General features: G+C 44.2%; 1 protein-coding gene across 4 annotated transcripts in view; it reads right to left on the bottom strand.

Annotated features, from left to right (window-relative positions):
- plekhh1 (pleckstrin homology, MyTH4 and FERM domain containing H1) overlaps positions 1–24,997 on the bottom strand; it is a 66,119-nt gene that overhangs the window by 35,838 nt on the left and 5,284 nt on the right. For 3 of the 4 annotated variants that reach the window (XM_045717964.2, XM_045717970.2, XM_045717965.2), the window contains exons 2-5: positions 12,377–12,592; positions 2,275–2,337; positions 1,790–1,939; positions 1,485–1,568 (exon numbers count right to left, since the gene is read on the bottom strand). In XM_045717964.2, the coding sequence (XP_045573920.2) occupies positions 1,485–1,568; positions 1,790–1,939; positions 2,275–2,337; positions 12,377–12,529 (450 nt within the window). In that variant the 5' untranslated portion in view covers positions 12,530–12,592. Of the gene's footprint in view, positions 1–1,484; positions 1,569–1,789; positions 1,940–2,274; positions 2,338–9,201; positions 9,271–9,376; positions 9,464–12,376; positions 12,593–24,997 lie in introns of those variants that run through there. The other variant, XM_045717968.2, reaches the window with a different exon arrangement.

Here is a 24,997-nt window from a genome sequence, read left to right as displayed (position 1 = left end):
TGTTTCCATAGCCGCCGTCTCCGCCTGTGAGGGGATACACGTGACTCCTGGGAAGTGCAGCGTCTACCAGGAGATTTATCGCACAATTGCCCCGTCGATGGGGTGGTAATTGAGTCGCCTTCTTTTTGGAGAAGGCGAGAGCCAAATCGGCATATTCAGGGGGAATGCGCACGGTGGAGACCTGGTCTGGACTTTCCACCGTAGTAGCACCAACGGAAACCCCTAAACACCTCCCCGAGCACTCTCGCGACCACCCCGTGAGAGCCCTCTGTGGCCAAGACACAGTGGGGTCATGACAAGCTAACCAGGGTAGGCCTAGCACCATGGGAAACGCAGGAGAGTCAATGAGGAAGAGACTAATTCTCTCCTTGTGACCCCCCTGCGTCACCATACCCAGAGGAGCGGTGGCCTCCCTAATCAACCCTGACCCTAATGGTCGACTATCTAAGGCGTGAACGGGGAAGGGCATCGCCACGGGAACAATGGGGATCCCTAAACTAAGGGCGAACGATCTGTCTATAAAATTCCCAGGCGTGCCTGAATCGACGAGCGCCTTATGCTGGGAAAACTCAGGGAAAGAAACATACAAAAACATGTGTGCAACAGAAGGTGAGAAGGGTGAGAAGGGTGCCGGCTCACCTGGGATGATGCCAGAGTGCCCTGCCTGCTGCCTCGATCCCGCAAAACCAACGGCATAAAAATAACAAGATATGGGTATAAAACCCGTCGCGCACCAATCAACACGTGCACAAGCACTTACAATAAACAATCCCACACAAAGACATGTGGGGGAACAGAGGGTTAAATACACAACAAGTGATTGAGGGAATTGAAACCAGGTGTGAGGAAAAACAAGACAAAACACATGAAAAATGAAAAGTGGATCGATGATGACTAGAAGACCGGCGACGCCGACTGCCGAGCGCCGCCCGAACAAGGAGAGGACCCGACTTCGGCGGAAGTCGTGACAAACAATGAGCAGAAGCTTTGAGTTATTGGTTCTCATTGTCTTTATCAACTGATCATGATCTATGTTTGTGTTCCAGTTGAAATAATGCAAAGAAATCTTTGACCTGGCTGGTCCATATAGGATTTATATGTACTGTACATGATGCCAGTATTGTGATACTACGATTTTCCTTGGCAAAAAGAGAAAATACAAAGCAGACAACGCTATGGTCCTTTAAAAACAAAAATGTATCTGTATTATAATCCACATAATAATTCAAATGTCCTGTTGCTGGAGGATAATTTTCCTTCTGTAGCAAACTGGCTCGAATAAATGTCCTACATCTGTAGCTTGCAAAGAAAACAAATGTGACACTGGGTGACAACATAAGGCAGTTTTTTTTCCAACATTAGGACTATTTTCCTCAAGAAATGAAGTCCAATTCATATTTTGTTTCCTTTTCTTCCTTACTTCATAGTATTGTGATACATACTAGTATCGTGACAACAATACTGCATACTGTATTTGAGCTTACCTCTCGTAGCTTAAATGTAACCCAGTCTTTGATTTTAGCAGCCTTCTCCTCAATGATCTTAGCCTCCTGGGCTCTGACTAAGATCTATAGGCCAAGAAAACAGGGTTTTAGGGTTAGTCAGGGGTTTATCAAAACTCACATCATTATGAACATGTATGTTCCTTATCTATTGTTGCTTCTCAAATGGAACCATATTCTCTATATAGTGCACTGCTTTGGACCAGGGGCCATAGAGCTCTTCTCAAAAGTAGTTCACTATATAAGGGATAGGAAACCATTTGTGACTCACCCTATAACTTCCATACCTGTTTTTCCAGCTGCATCTCTAAGCTCTTTATCACGGCATCTTTCTCCTGCACCTGATTGGTCAGCTCCTGGTACCTTCTGTACAACGAGTTCTCTGATTCGCTGGGTTGTATGTTTGCAGATTTCAGCTTCTCTTCCATGACATGGACCTGTAATAGACCATTAACTACAGTATGATTACATGCTCACAGACTCACAAGATAGACGGGAATAAACGGGCTCTTTCTCTGACTCTCAGTAGAGGAGACAAAAAAGACGAGCCTCGATGGTTATACACAGCATAGTGCAGAAATTAGAGGAACGAGAGACAGACAAAGACAGAGAAAGAAAGTGAAAGAGAGAGAAAGTTCTGAACATCTCTTTTGACTTTTGTAGTGGAGATGAGCCTGACTCTGGGCATGCTGTGCTGCAGCTACTTGAGGCGACTGAAGCTTCTCCAGTAGCTTGAAGTAGCCGAAGCTGTGGTTTTAAAACTCTGCCGTACCTGTTTCTCAGCGCTCTCAGCCCGTTGGTCAGACTCTGTAACCCTCTGCTCCAGCTCTTGCATCTAGGGGACAAAGGGGTTGCCATGGTTACTCCTTCCTACAGGTCAGCTGTGTCAGTATGGGGTTAAAGGGGGGTCACTGGAAAATCCTGTGTGTGCGTGCATGTGTGTGTGGTTGTGTAAGAGAGAGTTTGCACTGCCCTCCAGAGGTAATTCTGAGCCTCCCCAATCACAATTGCTAGCTCTAGTACTTTCACAAACTCAACAACTCAACTCAGAGATGCTGCCATGCACAGGTTCAGGCAAGACACATCTTGCAATGTAGGCTAGCACACACACACACACACACACACACACACACACACACACACACACACACACACACACACACACACACACACACACACACACACACACACACACACACACACGCACACACACACACACACACACCTGGAACTGCAGATTATAAGCAGTGAGGACACACACACACACACACACACACACACTGTTAGCAGTATAGACCACACAAACACACACTCTGTTAGCTCTATAGACTACAAACACACACACAGACTGTGGAGAGGTCGGGGAGAGAGGGGCGAGGGGGTAGAGAGTCAACCTTGTGAGAGTCATTGCTCGAAACCAATTCAACTCAGACATTTCTCTTCACAGCATCAAACTGACTAATAAGACCTTGAACATTATCAGGCAAGGTCATCAGAGGGCTTTCAGGAAAAAACCCTGAACCTAACTTGATCCTATAGGTTGGTCCGAAATGGCCATATACTGAGCTCATCAGAGGGGGCTACGGACTGTGTGTGTCTGTGTATTCTTGGTTTTACTATCCTTGATGGGACCTCACAAGGATCGTAAAACAAGGTAAAGGTGGGGACATTTTGACAGTCTCCACAAGGAAAAAGGCTAGTTTAGGCTTAGGAGTTAGGTTTAGGGTTACAGTTAGGCTTAAGAGTTAGGGGTTAGGTTTAGGAGTTAGGGTTAGGTTTAGGGTTTGGAGTTAGGTTAAGGGTTAGGTTTAAGGATAGGGGTTAGGGAAAATAGGATTTTGAATGGGAATCAATTGTTTGGTCCCCACAAGGATAGTGTGTGTGTGTGTGTGTGTGTGTGTGTGTGTGTGTGTGTGTGTGTGTGTGTGTGTGTGTGTGTATGTGTGTATGTGTGTATGTATGTATGTGTGTGTGTGTGTGTGTGTGTGTGTGTGTGTGTGTGTGTGTGTGTGTGTGTGTGTGTGTGTGTGTGTGTGAAAAAATGTATGAAATGTATGCATTCACTACTGCATTCACTACTGTAAGTCGCTCTGGATAAGAGCGTCTGCTAAATGACTAAAATGTAAAATGTAAAAAATGTGTGTGACGGGAGTCTCGGAGGAATTATCTGTGGTGAGATCATATGTTTTTACATTTCTAGAGGACTGGTACTTCAACACTGGAGCACGGTAAGGTAAACATAGTGCACAACGATCGAGGTACACCTCAGTTAATGCTTAGCTGTGTAAACCTCGCAAAGACTAACTCAACCTCTGACATTAATACTAGAATAAGGATACGTTTAGCCCATATACAGTTGAAGTGGGAAGTTTACATACACTTAGGTTGGAGTCATTAAAACTCGTTTTTCAACCATTCCACAAATTTCTTGTTAACAAACTATAGTTTTGGCAAGTCGGTTAGGACATCTACTTTGTGCATGACACAAGTCATTTTTCCAACAATAGTTTACAGACAGATTATTTCACTTGTAATTCACTGTATCACAATTCCAGTGGGTCAGAAGTTTACATACACTAAATTGACTGTGCCTTTAAATAGCTTGGAAAATTCCAGAAAAGGATGTCATGGCTTTAGAAGCTTCTGATAGGCTACTTGACATCCTTTGAGTCAATTGGAGGTGTACCTGTGGATGTATCTCAAGGCCTACCTTCAAACTACCTTCAAACTCAGTGCCTCTTTGCTTGACATCATGGGAAAATCAAAATAAATCAGCCAAGACCTCAGAAAAACATCCTTGGGAGAAATGTCCAAATGCCTGAAGGTACCACGTTCATCTATACAAACAGGGGGAGCCTTGCAAGCTGAAGAACACCATCCCAAACGTGAAGCAGCATCATGTTGTGGGGGTGAAGGAGTGGGCGTAGGGTGTTAGTGGTTAGTGGTGAAGTGACTCTTCACCTCAAGGTCAAAAACCTTGAGAATGAGTCCAAAGAAAGGCATTACTGGCCGAGTGAGAAAGGAGTCAGAGAAGAAAACAAAGTCTTCACCACACATTAACCAGTAGTAAAAAGCATATGGTTAGCTTATAGTCACAAGTCTCTCAGGAAGATTTTAAGCAGGCCAAGATGACAATGAGGGGACATAGGCGGTACTTATAAAATGGAATGAACATTAAAGTAGCTGACACATCCAAGTAAAGCTTACTAGAAGCTCTACGGAGACGCAAGATTCAGAGCGTAGTGCAGTGTTGCAATTTCGTTTTTTTTGGTCACAAAAAGGGCCGCTCCTTGTAAACTCAGCAAAAAAACAAACATCCTCACACTGTCAACTGCATTGTTTTTTCAGCAAACTTAACATGTGTAAATATTTGTATGAACATAACAAGATTCAACAACTGAGACATAATCTGAACAAGTTCCACAGACATGTGACTAACAGAAATGGACTAATATGGCCCTGTGTCACATCCTGACCTGTATAGGGGTTATTTGTGATTGTAGTTTGGTCAGGACGTGGCAGAGGGTATTTGTTTTATGTGGTTCGGGGTGGTGGTTTGTTTAGAAGGGTGTTTGATTTATTATTTTCTGGGTTTTGGGTTATGTTCTATGTTTTTGTATTTCTATGTTCTTTCTAGTTTAGTATTTCTATGTTTAGGTATTGGGTCTTGGACTCTCAATTGAAGGCAGGTGTTTGTAGTTGCCTTTGATTGAGAGTCCTATATATAGGGATGTGTTTTGTTTGTTAATTGTGGGTAGTTGTCTTTAGCATTGCTGTTTGTTGTATAGCCTGCTAAACTGTTTCCTGTCGTCGGTTCTTTGTTTATTATTTTTTTGGTGTTCACATTTAATAAATATAATGATGAGCAAGCAACCCGCTGCGCCTTGGTCCTCTCTTCACGAAGACAGCCGTTACACCCTGACTAAAGGAGGGGGGGGGGGGTCAAAATCAAAAGTAACAGTCAGTTTCTGGTGTGGCCACCAGCTGCATTAAGTACTGCAGTGTATCTCCTCCTCATGGACTGCACCAGATTTGCCAGTTCTTGCTGTGAGATGTTACCCCACTCTTCCACCAAGGCACCTGCAAGTTCCCGGACATTTCTGGAGGGAATGGCCCTAGCCCTCACCCTCCGATCCAACAGGTCCCAGACGTGCTCAATGGGATCGAGATCCGGGCTCTCAGGGTAGTCCCAACAATATCACCCCTCAGAGCAGTGGTGTCGTGGAGGGTTTACACAGGTATACGCCGAATACTCACTTCTTAGTCCCCACAATGTGTGTTGAAGTAGTGTAGTGGAGGTCTACGCCGTATCAATTAATAAGGCTGGAACAGATCAGAATGTTTCGCTTACAATGTTGACCTATTATTTCTTCACATTTTAGCCCCAGCGATGTGCACACCGCGGTAGGCCTACACGCAAATGTTCCAAAATAACATTTGTGGGAAAACACCGTTTTGAAATGCGTGAGCGTGAGCGTGAGCGGTTTCATGGACAGAGATGGAAAGATCTGTTTGAAATTTAGAAAGTGGGGAGATCTAAAGATGCGGGTTGCTAATATGACTAGGATAATGCCTTTGGCTGCTAGACAATGAAAGAAAGTTGAAAGGAAACCAATAGTACAGGAGAACGCATATGAGGAAGTCTGTAAAATAATTGCATCCACCTTTCTATGGTGGGATTTTGGCTATAGGCTACTTTGAAGCAACGTAAAACATGCCTCATTATAGGATTAAAACATCCAGGTTTCAAACAATTAAGTAACAGGAAAAATATAGCGGTGCTTATGACAGAGGGAAAGGCTTTCCCAAAAACCTTCTCAATTAAATGTTAACTAGCTTCAAAGTCGCTTATGCCTACCTGGCAAAATGATATCATGATGATTTGCATCAATCCAGTGGCCATTTGTTTTGGAAACTACATCTAATGTGCTACAGAAACACTGCTAAGCAAACAGCAGTGCCTGTGCACTTGAATTGAAGGGTAATTACACACGAAAAATCTACCTTTATTGGATTTTTCACAGACCTCAAAATGGTCTCCTGGTGTGGGTTAAGCATTGTTCTTGACTTAGACTGCCCAATTTGTTGTTTTTCTATTGAAGTGTGACTTTGAGAACAAAAACCTGAAAGAAATGTGAAAAATCAGAAATCTGTCAATTTCTCCTGACTCAGTTGAGTCTCATTTATCTGTTTCAATAGTAGGCCTACTATTAGCCTACTGCACAGTACAGCTTGGGTTGGCCTGACTCTGAAAGACCAATATGGTGTTTATAACCGTTTCTCATAAAGAACTTTCACACAGGGTGCCTTTCCTAAATTTAAGTATACCCACTTCTCTAGGCACCACTACACCACTGCCTCAGAGGCTTTGTCACTGAGGACAGTATGCACCAATGAAGGTGCAGTGACATCCAGTCGGTAAAACCTCATAAATGTGTGAGAGGTGGCCCAACATGCCGTGTCGCAAATCTCTTGCAAAGAGATGCATGTGAACAGTGCCCAAGAGGTAGCCATACCTCTAGTGGAATGAGCCCTCAGGCCGTCCGGGGTCCATAAACCATTGGTATTATAAGACAATTATAATAGCCTCCACTGTTGACGAGAGGGGGGCCGGACCTTGTAGGGAGGTGCCCAAGAAACAAAGAGTTGGTCACTCTTACGTAATGCTCTTGTTCTTCAACACTAACTCGAAGAGGTGGGTTTTAAGGGAAACCGTGTCTCACATTGTTTGCTCCTGTGTCGGGGAGCAAAGTAAATAATCATCTGTGTAGGCTAAGACTCTTAGTCCCCTGATACTCAGGGGTGCTAGAGCTGTCCAACACACTTGCTGAACGTTGGTGGAGCTAGTGCTAGCCCGAAGGAGACAGCGAGATATTTATAGGCTGTGCCCTGAAAGGAAAACCTGAGAAACGTCCTGTGTGCTGGTAGAATGCTAATGTGAAAATAAGCGTCCTGTATGTCGACTGAAGTGAACCAGCTGCCTGGACGAACAGAGTAAGACAGCATGTTAAGCGTAAGCATACGGAACATGAGCTTCCTCCAGTTGTGTAAAGCTAAATCATTTAAAGTACTTCTTAAGTAGTTTTTTTGGGTATCTGTACTTTACTTTACTATTTATATTCTTAACAACTTTTACTTTTACTCCACTACATTCCTAAAGAAAATAATGTACTTTTTACATTTTCCCTGATATCCAAAACTACTTGATATATTTTGAACGATTGGGTTGGGCCGCGGTCAAACCCCTGTTACCCTTCCTGCATCCCTAAATTGTTGCGTTGTTCGACTTCGGGCTGATATTCTCTCATGAACGTAATGCAGTGAGGCTAAACCGGTCGGTCTAGTTAACACAAACGAGAGAACGTAGAGAAAGGAGAGAAAGGTAAAAGCTAAAAAAAAAAAAAAACCTAGCTAGTTAGCACAATGCCAGCAGGAGAAAGCATGTGCTTTCTTTGTCTCTCAATGAACAAAGAGTCTCCCTTGATAGTCGAGCTGTGAAGCTAGGTCAGTCAGTCTACTCAACATGTCACGAGGGAAAGTGGGTTGAACTAAACGAGAGAGGAGAGCTAGCAATTTTACTGTCTGGCTAGGTAGAAAAGCTAGTTTGGTGGTTTAGCTGGCCTTGCAGCAATGGTTGCTTCAACATTTTTCCATAAAACTGAGCAATTTTGATCAGTAGTGCCACCTAGTGGGCAATTTTTTGGAATCCTCCAATCAGAGAACAGATATTGGTCATGTGATCAGCCATTCTAATATATTTTGGAAAACATGGCAGACGTTTTTGAGCTGAAGTGAGAGAAAATCAACTGCTTTGGAGTGAATATGTTGGCCATTCACTACTCAAACTACTAATACTCATACATTACAATATTTGATAATGATGCGTTAATACATACTGTACATAATGTGTTCAGTTCGTCATGTTTAACTGACAAAAATATCCAGGCTGGGGTGCATGCTAATCGATTAGCATGCTAACCTAAACTCATGCTAAGTCATTGGGACAAGCTGGCAAATTCGCTAGCTTTTTTTGTATGTTTAAAGGTACAACACATAGGATTTTTGCATTGGAATATATATGAAGTATCTGCACTAATAGTGAAATGATAGTGTTTCACAGTATTACTTAACCACCAGTTTTGTGATTGGCTGGGATATTTTCCTATAGATTTCTCGCACCGGAGCAGCATCTGTCAAAATGGGAAAGCTGTTATGACTTTGTGGTTGTGTTATCTAGTGGAAATCGCTTGGTCCTTTCCTGGTTGCAAAAATTCTATACTGTTCGCTCAGTTTCAGTATATGCAAGAAAACAAGCACTGATTAGTGTAGGGAATCATTGTAACATCTAAATCGCTGTGAAATATTTTTTCAATAACAAAAAATATAGTTTTTTACAGCTGTTTGAAGCTGGTGGACCAAAACTAAAAAGTAAAAGGTTCAAGCACCCTTCTGTAGGAATTCGTGCATCTGCAGGAACCCCTCTTCATACTTATAGTGGTCCATTTTTAAGCTAGGCCTCCAGTACACAGGCAGGAGGCGGGGGGTGCTCCAGTACAGTAGGTGGTGGTAATGCACCATAGCGTTGGATGCCAATCCACGGATGCAGATGCAGGAATGCCCCGAATTGCCGCAATCACACGCTATTGAGGAAGAGAGCGAGAATAACCAGCGGTGAGGCGACTGGCAGGGAAGGACTCACCGCTTTTGCCACTCAACCGGTCTGTCTCCAACAGGAGTTGTGTGACTGGTTCCTCCTGTGGTGATCCGCCTATCAGGGAATACCATTGTGAGACATCGAAACGAGTATTTGAAAGAGGACCTGGAAATGCAGCAAGCAGTAACACACATCTAAGAATACTCCCATGAATGTATACCTGCATTCTACACCTTTTTGCAGACCCTCAGAAAGCTGCTGCTGGTTTGTAGGTTAGCCATACCTGCAACTTATACTATATTGTCTTAATACGAGAGAGAGAGAGAGAGAGAGAGAGAGAGAGAGAGAGAGGAGAGAGAGAGAGAGAGAGAGAGCCAGAGAGAGAGCGAAGGATGTTCTTCGCCAAACACCAACATCCATCTACCTCAGTGTTTCAGCTACAACTGACTACAGTATAATCATTAACCCAGTGATATGGCTGTTAATGGTTAGTGAGAGCCACTGTTGATGGTTTAGTGAAAAGTTGGCTCAATCATTAAGTGGATATCCAGAGGTCAAAATGTTACATGAGGAGAGATAGACAAAGGGAAGATGGGTGGGAGAGAGAGAGAGAGAGAGAGAGAGAGAGAGAGAAAGAGAAAGAGTCCTTTCCCTCTAATCTTCCAGTCCAACAGCTTATTTCAGGTTTCTTCCCAATGTCCAGTGAGACCTAACTTGGTTGGAGAACACAGCTTCCAGTCTCCCTTGCACTGTCCTCGTCCTATGTTTTTAGGCTGCACACGTTTGGTTCCAGTATTATAAAATAAACAAACTAACCCAACAAATCATGTTTATATGTGTAGTGCACTCAAAGCCAGTAGCCTTTTGCCTTCTATAGACTTCCTCTCTGGGTGACCATTGACCTGCATCACATGATAGAGCACGTCTCCACTTCTTAGGGCCATTAGGAAGAAATTCATGTAACTATGAATTATGAAGTCCACATGCCTAGTATTTACTTACTGTAGCCAACACATCACTAATAGAAAACAGCTCTACTATAAAGAGCAAGCAGGCATCTTTTACACACACACACACACACACACACACACACACACACACACACACACACACACACACACACACACACACACACACACACACACACACACACACACACACACACACACACACACACACACACACACACTAGGCTGGTGGGTGGAGGTCTGTGTTGTTGCTGAGTGTGTTCTCTCTGGGGAGTAGGACGGTGTTGAGTGCTAATCGGCCATGTTATTGCTGTTTGGAATGATTGCTTCATGCCCCTGCCACACACACACACACACACACACACACACACACCACACACACACACACACACACACACACACACACACACACACACACACACACACACACACACACACACACACACACACACACACACAGAGAGAGAGAGAGAAGGTAGAGGGCTGATAGATTGACAAGAGACAGATAAGAAAACCCTACAGAGTCCACTGGGCAACAGAGAGACTTTGGTCTTATCATTAATCCTAAATTTGCCCTGTAAACATCCGGCTGACTGACCTACAGCAGCAGGAGGATAAGGGATGAAACTTAAAATGACAGTCCTCCTTACCAAAACAATGCAAATATACTTGGTTTTATACTCCCTTACAGCTAGCAAGAGAACAGTCCCAGAACAAAATTACTTTCAAAAGGTTGCTTAATAACAACGTTACTCTGAACATTAAGCAAGTGAGCAAATAATAAATTATCTCTGCCTTTTTTGTTGCGTGCTCCAACAATGTTTTGCCTTGAATTAGTCTTTTTGGAAGTTTTTCTTGGTAAGCCCTTTTTTTTGTCTGGTCTCTTTACACACCTGTTTCATATCCCAGTAATTATATGTTGTGTATTTAACCCTCTGATTCCCCTCATTTCTCTGTCGGTGATTGTTTGTTTGTTATGTACGTGTTGTTTCTATATCGGTGTGCGACGGGTTATTGTTTTACCCGGATTCTTTTCTACGTTGGTTTTGGAAATAAATATTCCATTTTTAAACCACTCTGTTTTCTCCTGCGCCTGACTTCCCTGCCACCTACATACACGGACTATGACACTCTGAACATTATTAGAATGTTTTGAAACAAGCAAGGAAAATGTTTGTTTCATGTTACAATTAAAAATGTGAAGAACTATCTCTCGTAAATGTTGCTATACTGTTCCTGGAATGATTTTATAAGGAACTTTCTCAGAACACTTACACAGGAGGTTGGTGGCACCTTAATTGGGGAGAATGGGCTCGTGTTAATGGCTGGAGTGGAATGGTGTCAAATACATGGTTTCCATGCGTTTAATGCCATTTCATACCCACACACACACATACAGCACAAACCACACACACACACACACACACACACACACACCCCACACACACCTGTATTTTCCCTCCGGCACTCATTCACACAAGTCAGTTGTTATCCTTGCTTTCATGCAGGGCTGTTTGGAACAGACAAGGAACAAACAGTTAACCATTTGTTGCAACACAGAGGTCAATGCAGCATGACAGAGTCTAGAGGACAACAAAAGCACCAAAGGGAGAGACAGAGGGATAGAAGGAGGGAGGTTTTAGGTGTTCATTCACAGGTAGTCTTTTGTGTCAGTGTGGCAACTGGCCAAGGAGGAACACTCAAAGAAAATGTTCTTATACCAGCCTGTTCTACTAAATCAACACAAATGATCATCCAGGCATAACCAGATCCCACACTGTGTGTGTCTGTTGGCTGTATAATGGTAAACAAATTTTACATTTGGATAGTACAGTTCATTCATGCACAACAAATCAATGTCAGGTCAAAACACGCACTGGCAAGGCTGCTCCGTGGCTGGAAAACATCATTCTGTACTTTATGTTATGTGATGATAAAATAATGTAGATTTGGGTACAACTGTTCTTTCTTTTCCATTAGACCAGTGTTTCTCAATCCTGGTCTTGGGGACTCAAATATAGCTAAGTGCACAGTTTGTTTTTGCCCTAGCACTACACAGCTGATTCTACTAATCAAAGGTTTGATGATGTGTTGATTAGTAGAATCAGGTGTGGTGCTAGGGAAAAAAACTAAATGTGCACCTATTTGGTCCTCAGGACCAGGATTAAGAAACACTGCCTTAGACAGGACAAAGTAGCAATGGCACATGATGGTGATTATACTACATTACCCATGATGCCCCCCTCTCTCACCTTCTCAGCCAGCAGCTCTCGGATCTTCCCCGCCTGCAGACGGAACCTGAGCAGCTGCATCTCCAAGGCAACGCAATGCTTCTGCCAATCCACGCTGCCGGCTCCTCCTACAGAGCCTGCTCCCGCCCCGCCACTCTCTAAGACGTCCGCCATCTTGACCGCTGACCGACAGACGGACAGAACTCGCAGACTGTTAACCGACCGACTGACCCGGACCTGCCAAACAACACACAGTGATTAACACACACACACACACACACACACACACACACACACACACACACACACACACACACACACACACACACACACACACACACATACACTACCCTGGTCAGCTCAATACACACACACACTCACACACACACACACACACACACACACACACACACACACACACACACACACACACACACACACACACACACACACTACCCTGGTCAGCTCAATACACAACATTACAAATGCATATTAAACAGTATTAAACAGACACAGCACATAACACAAAACACTACATCACTCACAAAAAGAGATATTAAGCGTCAGGCTACAGGAATGGATAAGCAGATAGCTACAGATGGAGGTTCTTAATAATACTGCAGGACTAGTGTTGGGAGTACAGCCAGGTCACCCATGGTACAAGTCAGTATTCGACATCCATCCATGTCTGAGGACATTGGGAGATGATGTGAAAACCAGACACTTGGGGCAACAGTGAGTGCTGTTACTTTCAAGCAGGTTTTGCTAGGGTTTTGTGGACAGGGATGGGGATGGGTGTGTAAGCATCTGCTTCTGTTTCCAAAGGTTACGTGTTCAAATCCAGCGATAGAAAGTTGTTTATAATATTTTTGTTTTAAGCCGATCCCAAACCTTAACCCTTACCTTAACCATTCGGAGTTACTGCCTAAACTTAACCTTAAACACTTCAAAATTTGACGTTTGGAACAACTTCTACATTTTACGTTTGATGAACATGAATGAACTTCTAATTCTGACGTGAGCCTGTGAGAGTTTGTTGGGGGGGGGGTAACGACTTACAAAAGTAACAACAGTGGTTCATTTGAGCTGGATCCTGCCGGAACATAATCCAGCACCTCTCGGTTTCGTTCCGGAACCTATTTGCCAGGATCCGGTACCTCTCGTGGCATGAACAACTTTTTTCACTGAGAGGTGAACATTTGAATAAAAGTGACCAGAGTTCATTCAAGTTGACTCCTCTGTAATTCTAATGCCCCCTAAAAAAACATATTGTGAAAATGTAGATTTTCAGCCCGTTCCTGATATTGTAAGAATTGATTTGGGTTGGTCGGCCCGGGTTTATGGTTTGCACAACATTGTAGCCTAGAAACCAATGTGTGGCCATTGCTGTGATGAGAGAGAGAAGCATGCCTGCAGCCTATCTCTCACAGAACTAGAATGAGATTAACTTTCTATGATCTCTCTCCCTCTCTCTGCTCTGATAGACATGAGCTTGCAACTCTCATTTCTCCAGCATTACACTTTATCTATTTTTTCCTTATTAGAATCATAGCCGTGGGAAGGATGCTGGAGGTGCCGCAGCGCCACTGATCAATTGAAATACATTTGCCAAAGATATAGAATTACTGCTGTCTGTTCAGAAAGAAATGTAATAATTCAGAATACTACACCAGGATTAGGCCTATAATTTAGCCACGGAGGATCAATAGTTTAAATTTTTTTTTTTTTTTTATTGCCTAGCTGTGGATTGTGTGTAGCCCAATCACAAGGTCACATAGTCTACAGTCCGGAATGGCAACAAATCTGTCAGTGAACAGTAGGGCTGGGCGATATGGCCAAAATATCATATCATGGTATTTTTCACATTTTTGACAGTATGACGGTATTTGACAGTATTTTATGTTTTTGATTAATAAAAGTTCTAAATTTGCTTTATGAGTAGTGCGTGACCCTAGGGTGGCAACACATATATTCTAAATTATTTCAATTAGTCTTTCTCCATTCTGATTGGTTTAGCTAGCCAGCTAACTAGCGATTAGCATTAGTGGCTAACACGATTTAGCTTAACTTGCAAAGAAAATACAAACTAGCTGTTTGCAGATGTAAGAAACACAAACTAATATTGTAATTATAGAATGCTTATGTATTTATATTAAGATCAAAGTAGAAACAACATCGTTGTCATCAACATTGTTGCATGCGCTGCATTGACCATGCAGACTGAACACAAGTGTCTCGTGGTCAAGCAACAACATATGCGATCCTTGAGTGACAGGGTGGGACCAGGTCTGTGTGGAAAGCAGCATGGAGAGAGAGAGAGCGGAGAGAGATAGCTCAAGTAGCGATGTAAACTATAAAAATGGACGTTACACACGGCGTATTACATTTAAAAAAGCAAACATTAAAATACCGTTATAGAAGGTAAAGTAAAATCCCAAACTGGTCCATGCATAAATACCGGTTGTTTCAATATGCTTTGTGATGTAGTCACGGCAGACAAAGATATGTAGTTAAGCAAACTTTACTAGGCATTTTGTCAACCAGCACATGAATAAAGTAAGTAACAACTGGTTTCCGTTTCCTGTGTAACATCAATATGAGTAACATCAATTTTGCGACATGTTCTCTTTTAAAAAATTTTTTTTTACAACAAAGACAGACTCCACCTAACTTTGGCTTGTAGTCCATGTCTGCAATAAACTGGAATGTGAATTGAATGTTTGTTTACTGTCTCTGACTGTCCATTAATTATTATTATTTTTTAGGTCTTCGGATGGCCCTACCAGACCTTGCGTGGGGAGTGTTGATTACATCAGGAGGTGCTTGACCTGAGATGTTTGGATCTTCTTGTTGAGGTGTAGCATTCACCTCTAGGTTGTGTTCAGCACCCTGCTGGGCGTCAGCTGGTCCTCTGTTTACTGGCTCTGTGCCAGGCTCCTCAACAATGGGGAAATCCTCCTCTATTTCTCTGCTCTTCCTCAGGTGTCGCCTGTTCCTGCTGAAGACTTGGCCCTGTTCTGTCTTCACCTCGTAGGACCTTTGCTCCACAGGTCTGACAACTGTGGCCCTCTGCCACCACTGTTTCTGTCCTGTGAGTGGCTGAACTCTCACCCTGTCATCTCGTTGCAGCTCTGTGAGATCCTTAGCAGAGGTGTCATAGTACTTTGCCTGTTTCTGTTGTCTTTCTTTGAACTTCTCCAGCTGACAGTTTGCCATCCCCGGTTTCAGAAGATTTTCACTCATTATAAGTAGTGTCTTTGTACGTCTTCCCATGAGCACCATTGCAGGGCTGTTGTCTGTTCCTTGTGACGGGGTATTTCTGTGATCCAGCATGGCCAGGTAAGGGTCAGCACCTGCTCTTACTTTGCGGGTATCTTGGAGACGATGTTTTGTGTGTAAAGTCCCAAGCCTTGCTGAAACTTTGGAACTCATCTGGAGCGTACTGGGGACTATTGTCTGAGTAAAGGATGTCAGGCGTGCAAAGTGTGTCTTCAGTTTTCGAATGACCGTTTTCGACTGTGTGTTCTCCAAATGGTCCACTTCCCAGAAGATGGAGAGATAATCAACTGTGACCATGTAGTCTCTGTCGTTGAACTGGAACGGGTCAGTCCCTATTTTTTCCCAGGGACGCTTTGGTGCTTCGTGTGGCCTCAACGTTTCTTTCCGCTGCTTCCTACCCCATGCAGTGCAGGTGCTACATTGTGCCATGTATGTTCTCAGCTGTGCATTCATGCCTGGCAAGTAGACACACTCGCGAGCTCTTTTCAGACATCCCTCCGTTCCTATGTGTGAGGAATGGATTCTCTGCATTATCTCTGACCTGAGGGCAGTAAGCACAATGACTCGCTCACCTCTGAAGAGAACTCAATTTTGCACACTCAGCTCATCTCTGTTGTGAAAATACATGGCTACTTCCAAGGGTACATGTACTTTCACTTCAGGCCACCCCTGCAGGATCCCATCTTTCAGTGTCTGGAGCTCCTGGTCCAGCTCAGTGGCTCTCTGGATGGTCTTTAGTCTCTTGCTTGACACAGGGAGGTAGTGTATCATGTATCATTCCACTTGGACCTCCACAGGGCCTCTGTTGTCTTGTTCTATGGGGTACTCCCTGCTCAGGGTGTCGGCCAACACCACATGTTTTCCCGGAACGTATCGGAGACTGACCTCGTAGTTTTGGAGTCTCATGAGCATGCTTTGTAGTCTTTTTGGTGCGCTGAGGAGAGGCTTTGTCATGATGCTCTCTAGAGGCTTGTGATCTGACTGCACTTCCACAGTTCGTCCATATGTGAATTGGTGGAACCTCTCCATGCCAAACACCACTGCAAGCAGCTCCTTCTCTATCTGTGCTTACCCTTTTTCAGTCTCTGTCAGGGCTCTGCTGGCGTATGCTATTGGTTGTCCTCCCTGCATCAGGGATGCTCCTAACCCACTCTCTGAAGCATCACACTGTAGTACAAGCTGCTCTGTTGGGTTGTAGAATTTCAGCACAGGGGTCTGTGCAATGGTATCCCTGATTTTATTGAAAGCCTGCTCATGTCTCTCTGACCACTCCCACAGTGAGTCCTTGTGTGTTAGCTGTTGCAGTGGCTCGCAGAGCTCCGTGGCGTGGCTGCAGAACTTGGCTAGGTAGTTTACCATGCCCAGGAAGCGCTGCACCCCCTGCACATCTGTAGGCCTAGGCATCTGTTTGATGGCTGTCACTTTTCCTGGGTCCACTCGCTCATCCACTTCCAGCTTCAGTTTGCCAGGTAGGCATCCATCTCCCTGGAATACATCAGAGTACTCCTCTGATGTCAGCAGGTGGCCAGTGTAGGGCACTTCCTTCAGCCTGAGCTGCAGCTTCTCCGGATTCAGCTTGATATTGAGCTTCCTGCATCTGTCCCGGAGCATTTTCAGGTTTTTGTCATGGTCCAAAGTCGCCGCTTCATCATTGTCTCCTTCTCCCACAATCAGGATGTTGCCTACAATGATTTTGACCCCTGGAAGACCTTCCATTGCCTGGTTCAACTTCCTCTGAAAGATCTCTGGGGCTGGACTGATACCCATTGGCATGCGCAGCCACCTGTAGCATCCAATGGGAGTAGAGAACGTTGTGAGATAGCTGGATTCCTCCTCCAGATCCACATGCCAAAATCAATTTTTTACATGACAAACAGAGAACTGTTCAGATCTGGCAGCACGTCTTCAATACTGGGAAGTGGGTAATGGCTCCTCTTGAGTGCCTTGTTGAGAGGTTTCGGATCAATACACACTCTTAGTTTTCCAGACGGTTTCTTCGCTATGATCAGGCTGCTAATCCAATCTGTGCTTTTTTCAACTGCTTTTATCATCCTTCTTTTCTGTAGACCACTGAGCTCCTCTTTGAGTGGTTTATATAGTGCTACTGGCACTCTTCTCTTTGGCAGCTGGACGGGCTCCACTCGCTCATCCACTTCCAGCTTCAGTTTGCCAGGTAGGCATCCATCTACCTGGAATACATCAGAGTACTCCTGTTTAATTTGCTCTTTAGTTCAGGATCCTGTTGTTTTCTCGATGGCCAGGATGTTGTGATGCTGCACAGTAATCAACTCCATTGCCTGGATAGCCTTACTGCCTAGAATGGGCCTGTGCACATTCTTGTTGACTACGATGAACTCAACTCGGTAGGTTTCCTTATTGCGTGGATTGATCACTTTAAGTGTGCACTTCCCCAGTGGCGTCAGAGTACACTTGTTGTACATCACCAATATCTGACTGCAGGGCTCTAGGTGATTGGCTTTTATGAGGTTTTCAGGGATAACATTAATACTAGCACCACAATCTAGCTGAAATCTGACTGACTTTTTGTTGACCAGCATGGTTGCAAAGAGAGCTGCATTGGGGTCTGTGGTTTTCTCCTACACCACGTTGATGCTCTCTGATTTTGGCCCTAGTGTGTTGCACAGAACATCCTCACTGCTCTCTGAGTCAGCTGACGCATTTTCCATTACCAGGACTCTGTTTCTCTTGCTGGTCCCTGCACTTTTGCAAACCGTAGAGAGGTGATTGTTTTTTCCACGGGATTTACATTTTTTGTCCATATGCAGGGCATTTTCCCTTTTCTCTCATGTGTCCGTCCACAGTATCTGCATTGTATAACGCTCTGTCCCTCTGTAGGGTCTCCTCTCCCTCTCGGTCTCTCTTTCTGTGTTACTGCATGCACTGCTACAGGGCCCTGCACATTTATGACTTTAGCTCTCTGTCTGGACAGTTCTGCAGCTCTTCCAATCTGTTTACATTTCTCTAAACTGAGATCAGTCTCTCTGAGTAAGCGCTCTCTTAAGTGTGGGTCACACGTGCCACACACAATCCTGTCCCTGATAAGAGAGTCTGTGATTACTCCAACGTTGCAGGTGGCCACTAGAGTCCTCAATTCAGTGAGATATTTGTCTAAACTCTCATCTTGGCCCTGACTTCGCGTGAAAAAATGATATCTCTCAATTGTTTCATTTTTCTTGGGATCACAAAATGCATCCAGTGCTGCAATTACTTCCTCAACAGAGAGATTGTCTTTTGTACTGCCCACACATAGGGTCTCACAAATCTCTCTGCCTTTTTCCCCAGTGAGATAATACAGTAGCTTCACTTTGTAGTCATCAGTTTTTTCTCTCATTGTAAGAGCCATGTACAAATTGATTTCCTCTTTCCATCTTTTCCAGGTCAGTGGTAAATTACAATCATCAAAGTCTATTTTTCCCAGAGGTTTCAGTGCATTTTCCATGGCGATTTATTGGTAGAATGGATCGTTAGCTACTCATGAATCTGCTTGTATCCAATAGCCAGCTAGCTTTTAGCATAGAGTCTCTCACGATAGCCAGCTAACGTAGACGTTCGGCGCGATGACTAGCCTGTAAACGCGGCACTTTTTCAAACTGCCGCCTGGGATGTATTCTTCATTTACATCGATGAGATCCAGCTTCTTTTGAGTACCGCTGCCACCATGTTTCAATATGCTTTGCGTTGTAGTCACGACAGACAAAAGATATATAGTTAAGCAAACTTTACTAGGCATGTTGTCAACCAGCACATTAATGAAGTAAGTAACAACTGGTTTCCGTTTCCTGTGTAAAATCAATATGAGTAACATCAATATTGCTACACCGGAATATAGTCAAATACGGTATGTCGCCCAGGACTAGTAAAATACAGTATGCCGCCCAGCCCTAGTAAAATACAGTATGCCGCCCAGCCCTAGTAAAATACAGTATGCCGCCCAGCCCTAGTAAAATACAGTATGCCGCCCAGCCTTAGTAAAATACAGTATGCCGCCCAGCCCTAGTAAAATACAGTATGCCGCCTAGCCCTAGTAAAATACAGTATGCCGCCCAGCCCTAGTAAAATACAGTATGCCGCCCAGCCCTAGTAAAATACAGTATGTTGCCCAGCCCTAGTAAAATACAGTATGTCGCCCAGCCCTAGTAAAATACAGTATGTCGCCCAGCCCTAGTAAAATACAGTATGTTGCCCAGCTCTAGTAAAATACCGTATGTCGCCCAGCCCTAGTAAAATACAGTATGCCGCCCAGCCCTAGTAAAATACAGTATGCCGCCCAGCCCTAGTAAAATACAGTATGCCGCCCAGCCCTAGTAAAATACAGTATGCCGCCCAGCCTTAGTAAAATACAGTATGCCGCCCAGCCCTAGTAAAATACAGTATGCCGCCTAGCCCTAGTAAAATACAGTATGCCGCCCAGCCCTAGTAAAATACAGTATGCCGCCCAGCCCTAGTAAAATACAGTATGTTGCCCAGCCCTAGTAAAATACAGTATGTCGCCCAGCCCTAGTAAAATACAGTATGTCGCCCAGCCCTAGTAAAATACAGTATGTTGCCCAGCTCTAGTAAAATACCGTATGTCGCCCAGCCCTAGTAAAATACAGTATGCCGCCCAGCCCTAGTAAAATACAGTATGCCGCCCAGCCCTAGTAAAATACAGTATGCCGCCCAGCCCTAGTAAAATACAGTATGTCGCCCAGCCCTAGTAAAATACAGTATGTCGCCCAGCCCTAGTAAAATACAGTATGCCGCCCAGCCCTAGTAAAATACAGTATGCCGCCCAGCCCTAGTAAAATACAGTATACCGCCCAGCCTTAGTAAAAATACAGTATGCCGCCCAGCCCTAGTAAAATACAGTATGCCGCCCAGCCTTAGTAAAATACAGTATGCCGCCCGGCCCTAATAAACAGCATGCAGCCAAAACAGGCCACAATATTTCAAATACAATCGCGGGAAAAAAAACAGGTTGGAAAGCAAATAGCTCCCCTGCTGAAAATACACTGCTCAAAGAAATAAAGGGAACACTAAAATAACACATCCTAGATCTGAAAGAATGAAATGATCTTATTAAATACTTTTTTCTTTACATAGTTGAATGTGCTGACAACAAAATCACACAAAAATAATCAATGGAAATCCAATTTATCAACCCATGGAGGTCTGGATTTGGAGTCACACTCAAAATTAAAGTGGAAAGCCACACTACAGGCTGATCCAACTTTGATGTAATGTCCTTAAAACAAGTCAAAATGAGGCTCAGTAGTGTGTGTGGCCTCCATGTGCCTGTATGACCTCCCTACAATGCCTGGGCATGCTCCTGATGAGGTGGCGGATGGTCTCCTGAGGGATCTCCTCCCTGACCTGGACTAAAGCATCCGCCAACTCCTGGACAGTCTGTGGTGCAACGTGGCGTTGGTGGATGGAGTGAGACATGATGTCCCAGATGTGCTCAATTGGATTCAGGTCTGGGGAACGGGCGGGCCAGTCCATACCGGTCATGCTGGAGGATGTTGCAGGCAGCAGAACGTTCTCCACGGCGTCTCCAGACTCTGTCACATCTGTCACATGTGCTCAGTGTGAACCTGCTTTCATCTGTGAAGAGCACAGGGTGCCAGTGGCGAATTTGCCAATCTTGGTGTTCTCTGGCAAATGCCAAACGTCCTGCACGGTGTTGGGCTGTAAGCACAACCCCCACCTGTGGACGTCGGGCCCTCATACCACCCTCATGGAGTCTGTTTCTGACCGTTTGAGCAGACACATGCACATTTGTGGCCTGCTGGAGGTCATTTTGCAGGGCTCTGGCAGTGCTTCTCCTGCTCCTCCTTGCACAAAGGCGGAGGTAGCGGTCCTGCTGCTGGGTTGTTGCCCTCCTACGGCCTCCTCCACGTCTCCTGATGTACTGGCCTGTCTCCTGGTAGCGCCTCCATGCTCTGGACACTACGCTGACAGACACAGCAAACCTTCTTGCCACAGCTCGCATTGATGTGCCATCCTGGATGAGCTGCACTACCTGAGCCACTTGTGTGGGTTGTAGACTCCGTCTCATGCTACCACTAGAGTGAAAGCACTGCCAGCATTCAAAAGTGACCAAAGTATCAGCCAGGAAGCATAGGAACTGAGAAGTGGTCTGTGGTCACCACCTGCAGAACCACTCCTTTATTGGGGGTGTCTTGCTAATTGCCTATAATTTCCACCTATTGTCTATTTATTCCATTTGCACAACAGCATGTGAAATTTATTGTCAATCAGTGTTGGTTCCTAAGTGGACAGTTTGATTTCACAGAAGTGTGATTGACTTGGAGTTACATTGTGTTGTTTAAGTGTTCCCTTTATTTTTTTGAGCAGTGTAGAACAATCTAATCTGTCTGTTCCAAAATATCCTATCAACTTCCAAATAGGCATATTGAGCCAACAGCATTGTTTAACAAGAGAGAGAGAGGTTTTTGGCACGAGCACATCGTCATCTCTGAGGCGTGAGCTGCGCATCATTGGGTGAGTTAGTAAGTAGTCTATCTTTGGTATGTGTGTGTGTGCGGCTCGCCTTGCTCCCTCCCTCAAACAAACAGATTTTTCTTCATGAAAGTAACGCAAAGTAATAGAACTAGTAATATAGCGTGTTACTTTCCACACAAAGTAATGTTTTAATGTAATGCTTTAACTAGAAATATGTAATATGTTACTTTCAAGTAACTAATCACAACACTGAACAGGACATTATTATTATTATGTGGATTACAATGAATGGACATTTTTTGTAGGGGTTGATAAATTATTTGTTAGAGCAAATCCAGTCTGACATTTTAAAGTGGAAATTGCAAACTTTAGAAGCATTTTTAAACCTTGAATACAATACAAGCTTGCATTTCCTTTCTGTAGAGAAAAATTCCTGCAACAATAGGATGATCAAATTAAGATACAGCATATTTTGCTAAGCAAAATCATGTGAAACCCCTCTGAAGAGTTTATGGAAATAGTTTCACTTCACAACTCATCCTCACTTCACTTCCTGTGACTCAGTGGGGCAATGTGAGAAAAGCAAACACTCACCGCTCAGCGATGACTTCAGTATGACAGTTAAATAAAAGCTTCCTCTTTGAACCTCAAACTGTCTTTAGCTCTACACACAGCAGGCCAGGTCGTGCTTTTTAACTAAATGACCTAATACCTCCTAACCCAGTCCCTGTGCATCATCCCCAGTGTCAGTCCCACACCAAGATCTCCATAGCTTTTAGTATATGTGCTGCCAAGGCCTAGCGCAGCCTGGCCATGCAATGCCTGTATTCCACCCCCACTCCCAGCCCCCAACCCAGCTCTCCCCAGCCCAGCCAGACCAGGCAATCCCTTCTTAATTACAGGGCAGGAGTGAAACAGGATCCAGGCCGGTACAATAGTGTCTTTCTACATGATAGTCCCATCACAGATGTGGTTGGAGGAGGGTTGTTTGTATGTCAGCTATCCTAGCTAGGTAAAGAAAGAAAGGGGAAAAGAATGTGTGAGAGTGAGTGGATGGGCAGGGCTCTGAATGTGGGAAACTGGGGCGCTGAAGTTCTCTTTACCTGAGAGAGAGGGATCAGAGATTGAGAGAGTATGTGTAATGCAGCCGGAGAGAACGGCGGACGTTTTACGTGCTCCTGACCAAATGTGATATTTTGTGTGTTATTTTGCACATAATGTTTCCGCCATCGTTTCCTATGAGCATGAAGAGCTTCTGGACATCAGGACAGCTATCCCTAACCTCCATTTGGATGAGGACTTCCACGAGTCGAAGGTGAAAGACATACCGATTATCGTGGACCAGACCCAAATCCCAGACACTCGTGCAGGATACCTAACAAGACTACGTCAGAGAGTGGATAAATCGCCTGTGTTAAAAGAAATCACAATAAGCTGTAGATCACACTATTTAGCAAGAGAGGTATATTTACATTTCAGTCTTTTAGCAGATGCACTTATCCAGAGTGACTTACAGTAGTGAGCGCATACATTTTCATACTAGTCCCCCATGGGACTTGAACCCACAATGCTGGTGTTGCAAGCGCCATGCGCTACCAACTGAGCTACATGGGAGTTTCTTATATGTGTGTTTCGTAGCTGTCTATGTAACATCACAAACCGATACTGGCACTAAGGCCGCACTCAAGGAGCTGTATAGGGCCATACGCAAACAAGAAAATGCTCACCCAGAAGCTGCGCTCTTGGTGGCCGGTGACTTTAATGCAGGAAAACTGACATCTGTTTTACCTCATTTCTACAAGCATGTCACCTGTGCAACTAAAGGTGAAAAAACTCTAGATCACCTCTACTCCACACACATACAAAGCTCTCCCTCGCCCTCCATTTGGTAAATCTGACCATAACTCTATCCTGCTGATTCCTGCTTAAAAGCAAAAAGTCAAACAGGAAGCACCAGTGACGCGCTCAATACAGAAGTGGTCCGATGATGCGGATGCTAAGCTACAGGACTGTTTCGTTAGCACAGACTGGAATATGTTCCGGGATTCATCCGATGGCATTGAGGAGTACACCACATCAGTCACCGGTTTCATTAATAAGTGAATCGATGATGTCATCCCCACAGTGAGCGTATGTACATATCCTAACCAGAAGCCATGGATTACAGGCAACATCCGAACTGAACTAAAGGCTAGAGCTGCCGCTTTCAAGGAGCGGGACACTAATCCGGACACTACGTGAGAATGCTGTTCATTGACTAGAGCTCAACGTTCAACATACATATCTACCTCAACTACATCGTACCCCTGCACATCAACTCGGCACTGATACCCCGTGTATATAGCCAGGTTATCATTACTCATTGTGTATTTATTCCTTGTGTAATTATTTAGCATTATTTATTTGTTTTACTATTATCCTATTTTTTCTTTCTGCATTGTTGGAAAGTAAGCATTTCATTCACTGTTAGTATAGACATTGTCACCTGTTGTTTATGAAGCATGTGACAAATAAAATGTCATTTGATTTGACTAGTTTTCTATGGCTAGACAGACACCCAGTCAGACTCAGACAGACAGACGGACACTCTAGCATGTTTATTCATAAAGGCTCAATCAGGAATTCAATGGGGGAAAAGTTGATTATAGTAATGATAACAAAGTGTTGAATGTATAACTCATAAAGACAGACTCAGACAGACGAGAAGCCATCCAGTCAGCCAGCCAGAGAGCCAGACAAACAGATAAGACAACCAGCCACTTAGCTAACCAGCCTGCCGGCCAGACAAACAGATGGCTGCTGAAACTGAGCCATTTCTCTCTGTACTCTCTGCAATTAGCCTGCTCATAAGTGTAGGCTTAGCACCGGCTAGCAGGCTAATTACAGAAGCCATATATC

This window comes from Salmo salar, chromosome 01 (assembly GCF_965601325.2).
Source record: "Salmo salar chromosome 01, fSalSal1, whole genome shotgun sequence".
Classification (NCBI taxonomy): domain Eukaryota; kingdom Metazoa; phylum Chordata; class Actinopteri; order Salmoniformes; family Salmonidae; genus Salmo; species Salmo salar.
The sequence above is the reverse complement of the archived record's forward strand: the minus strand, read 5'-3'. Positions and strand labels throughout refer to the sequence as shown.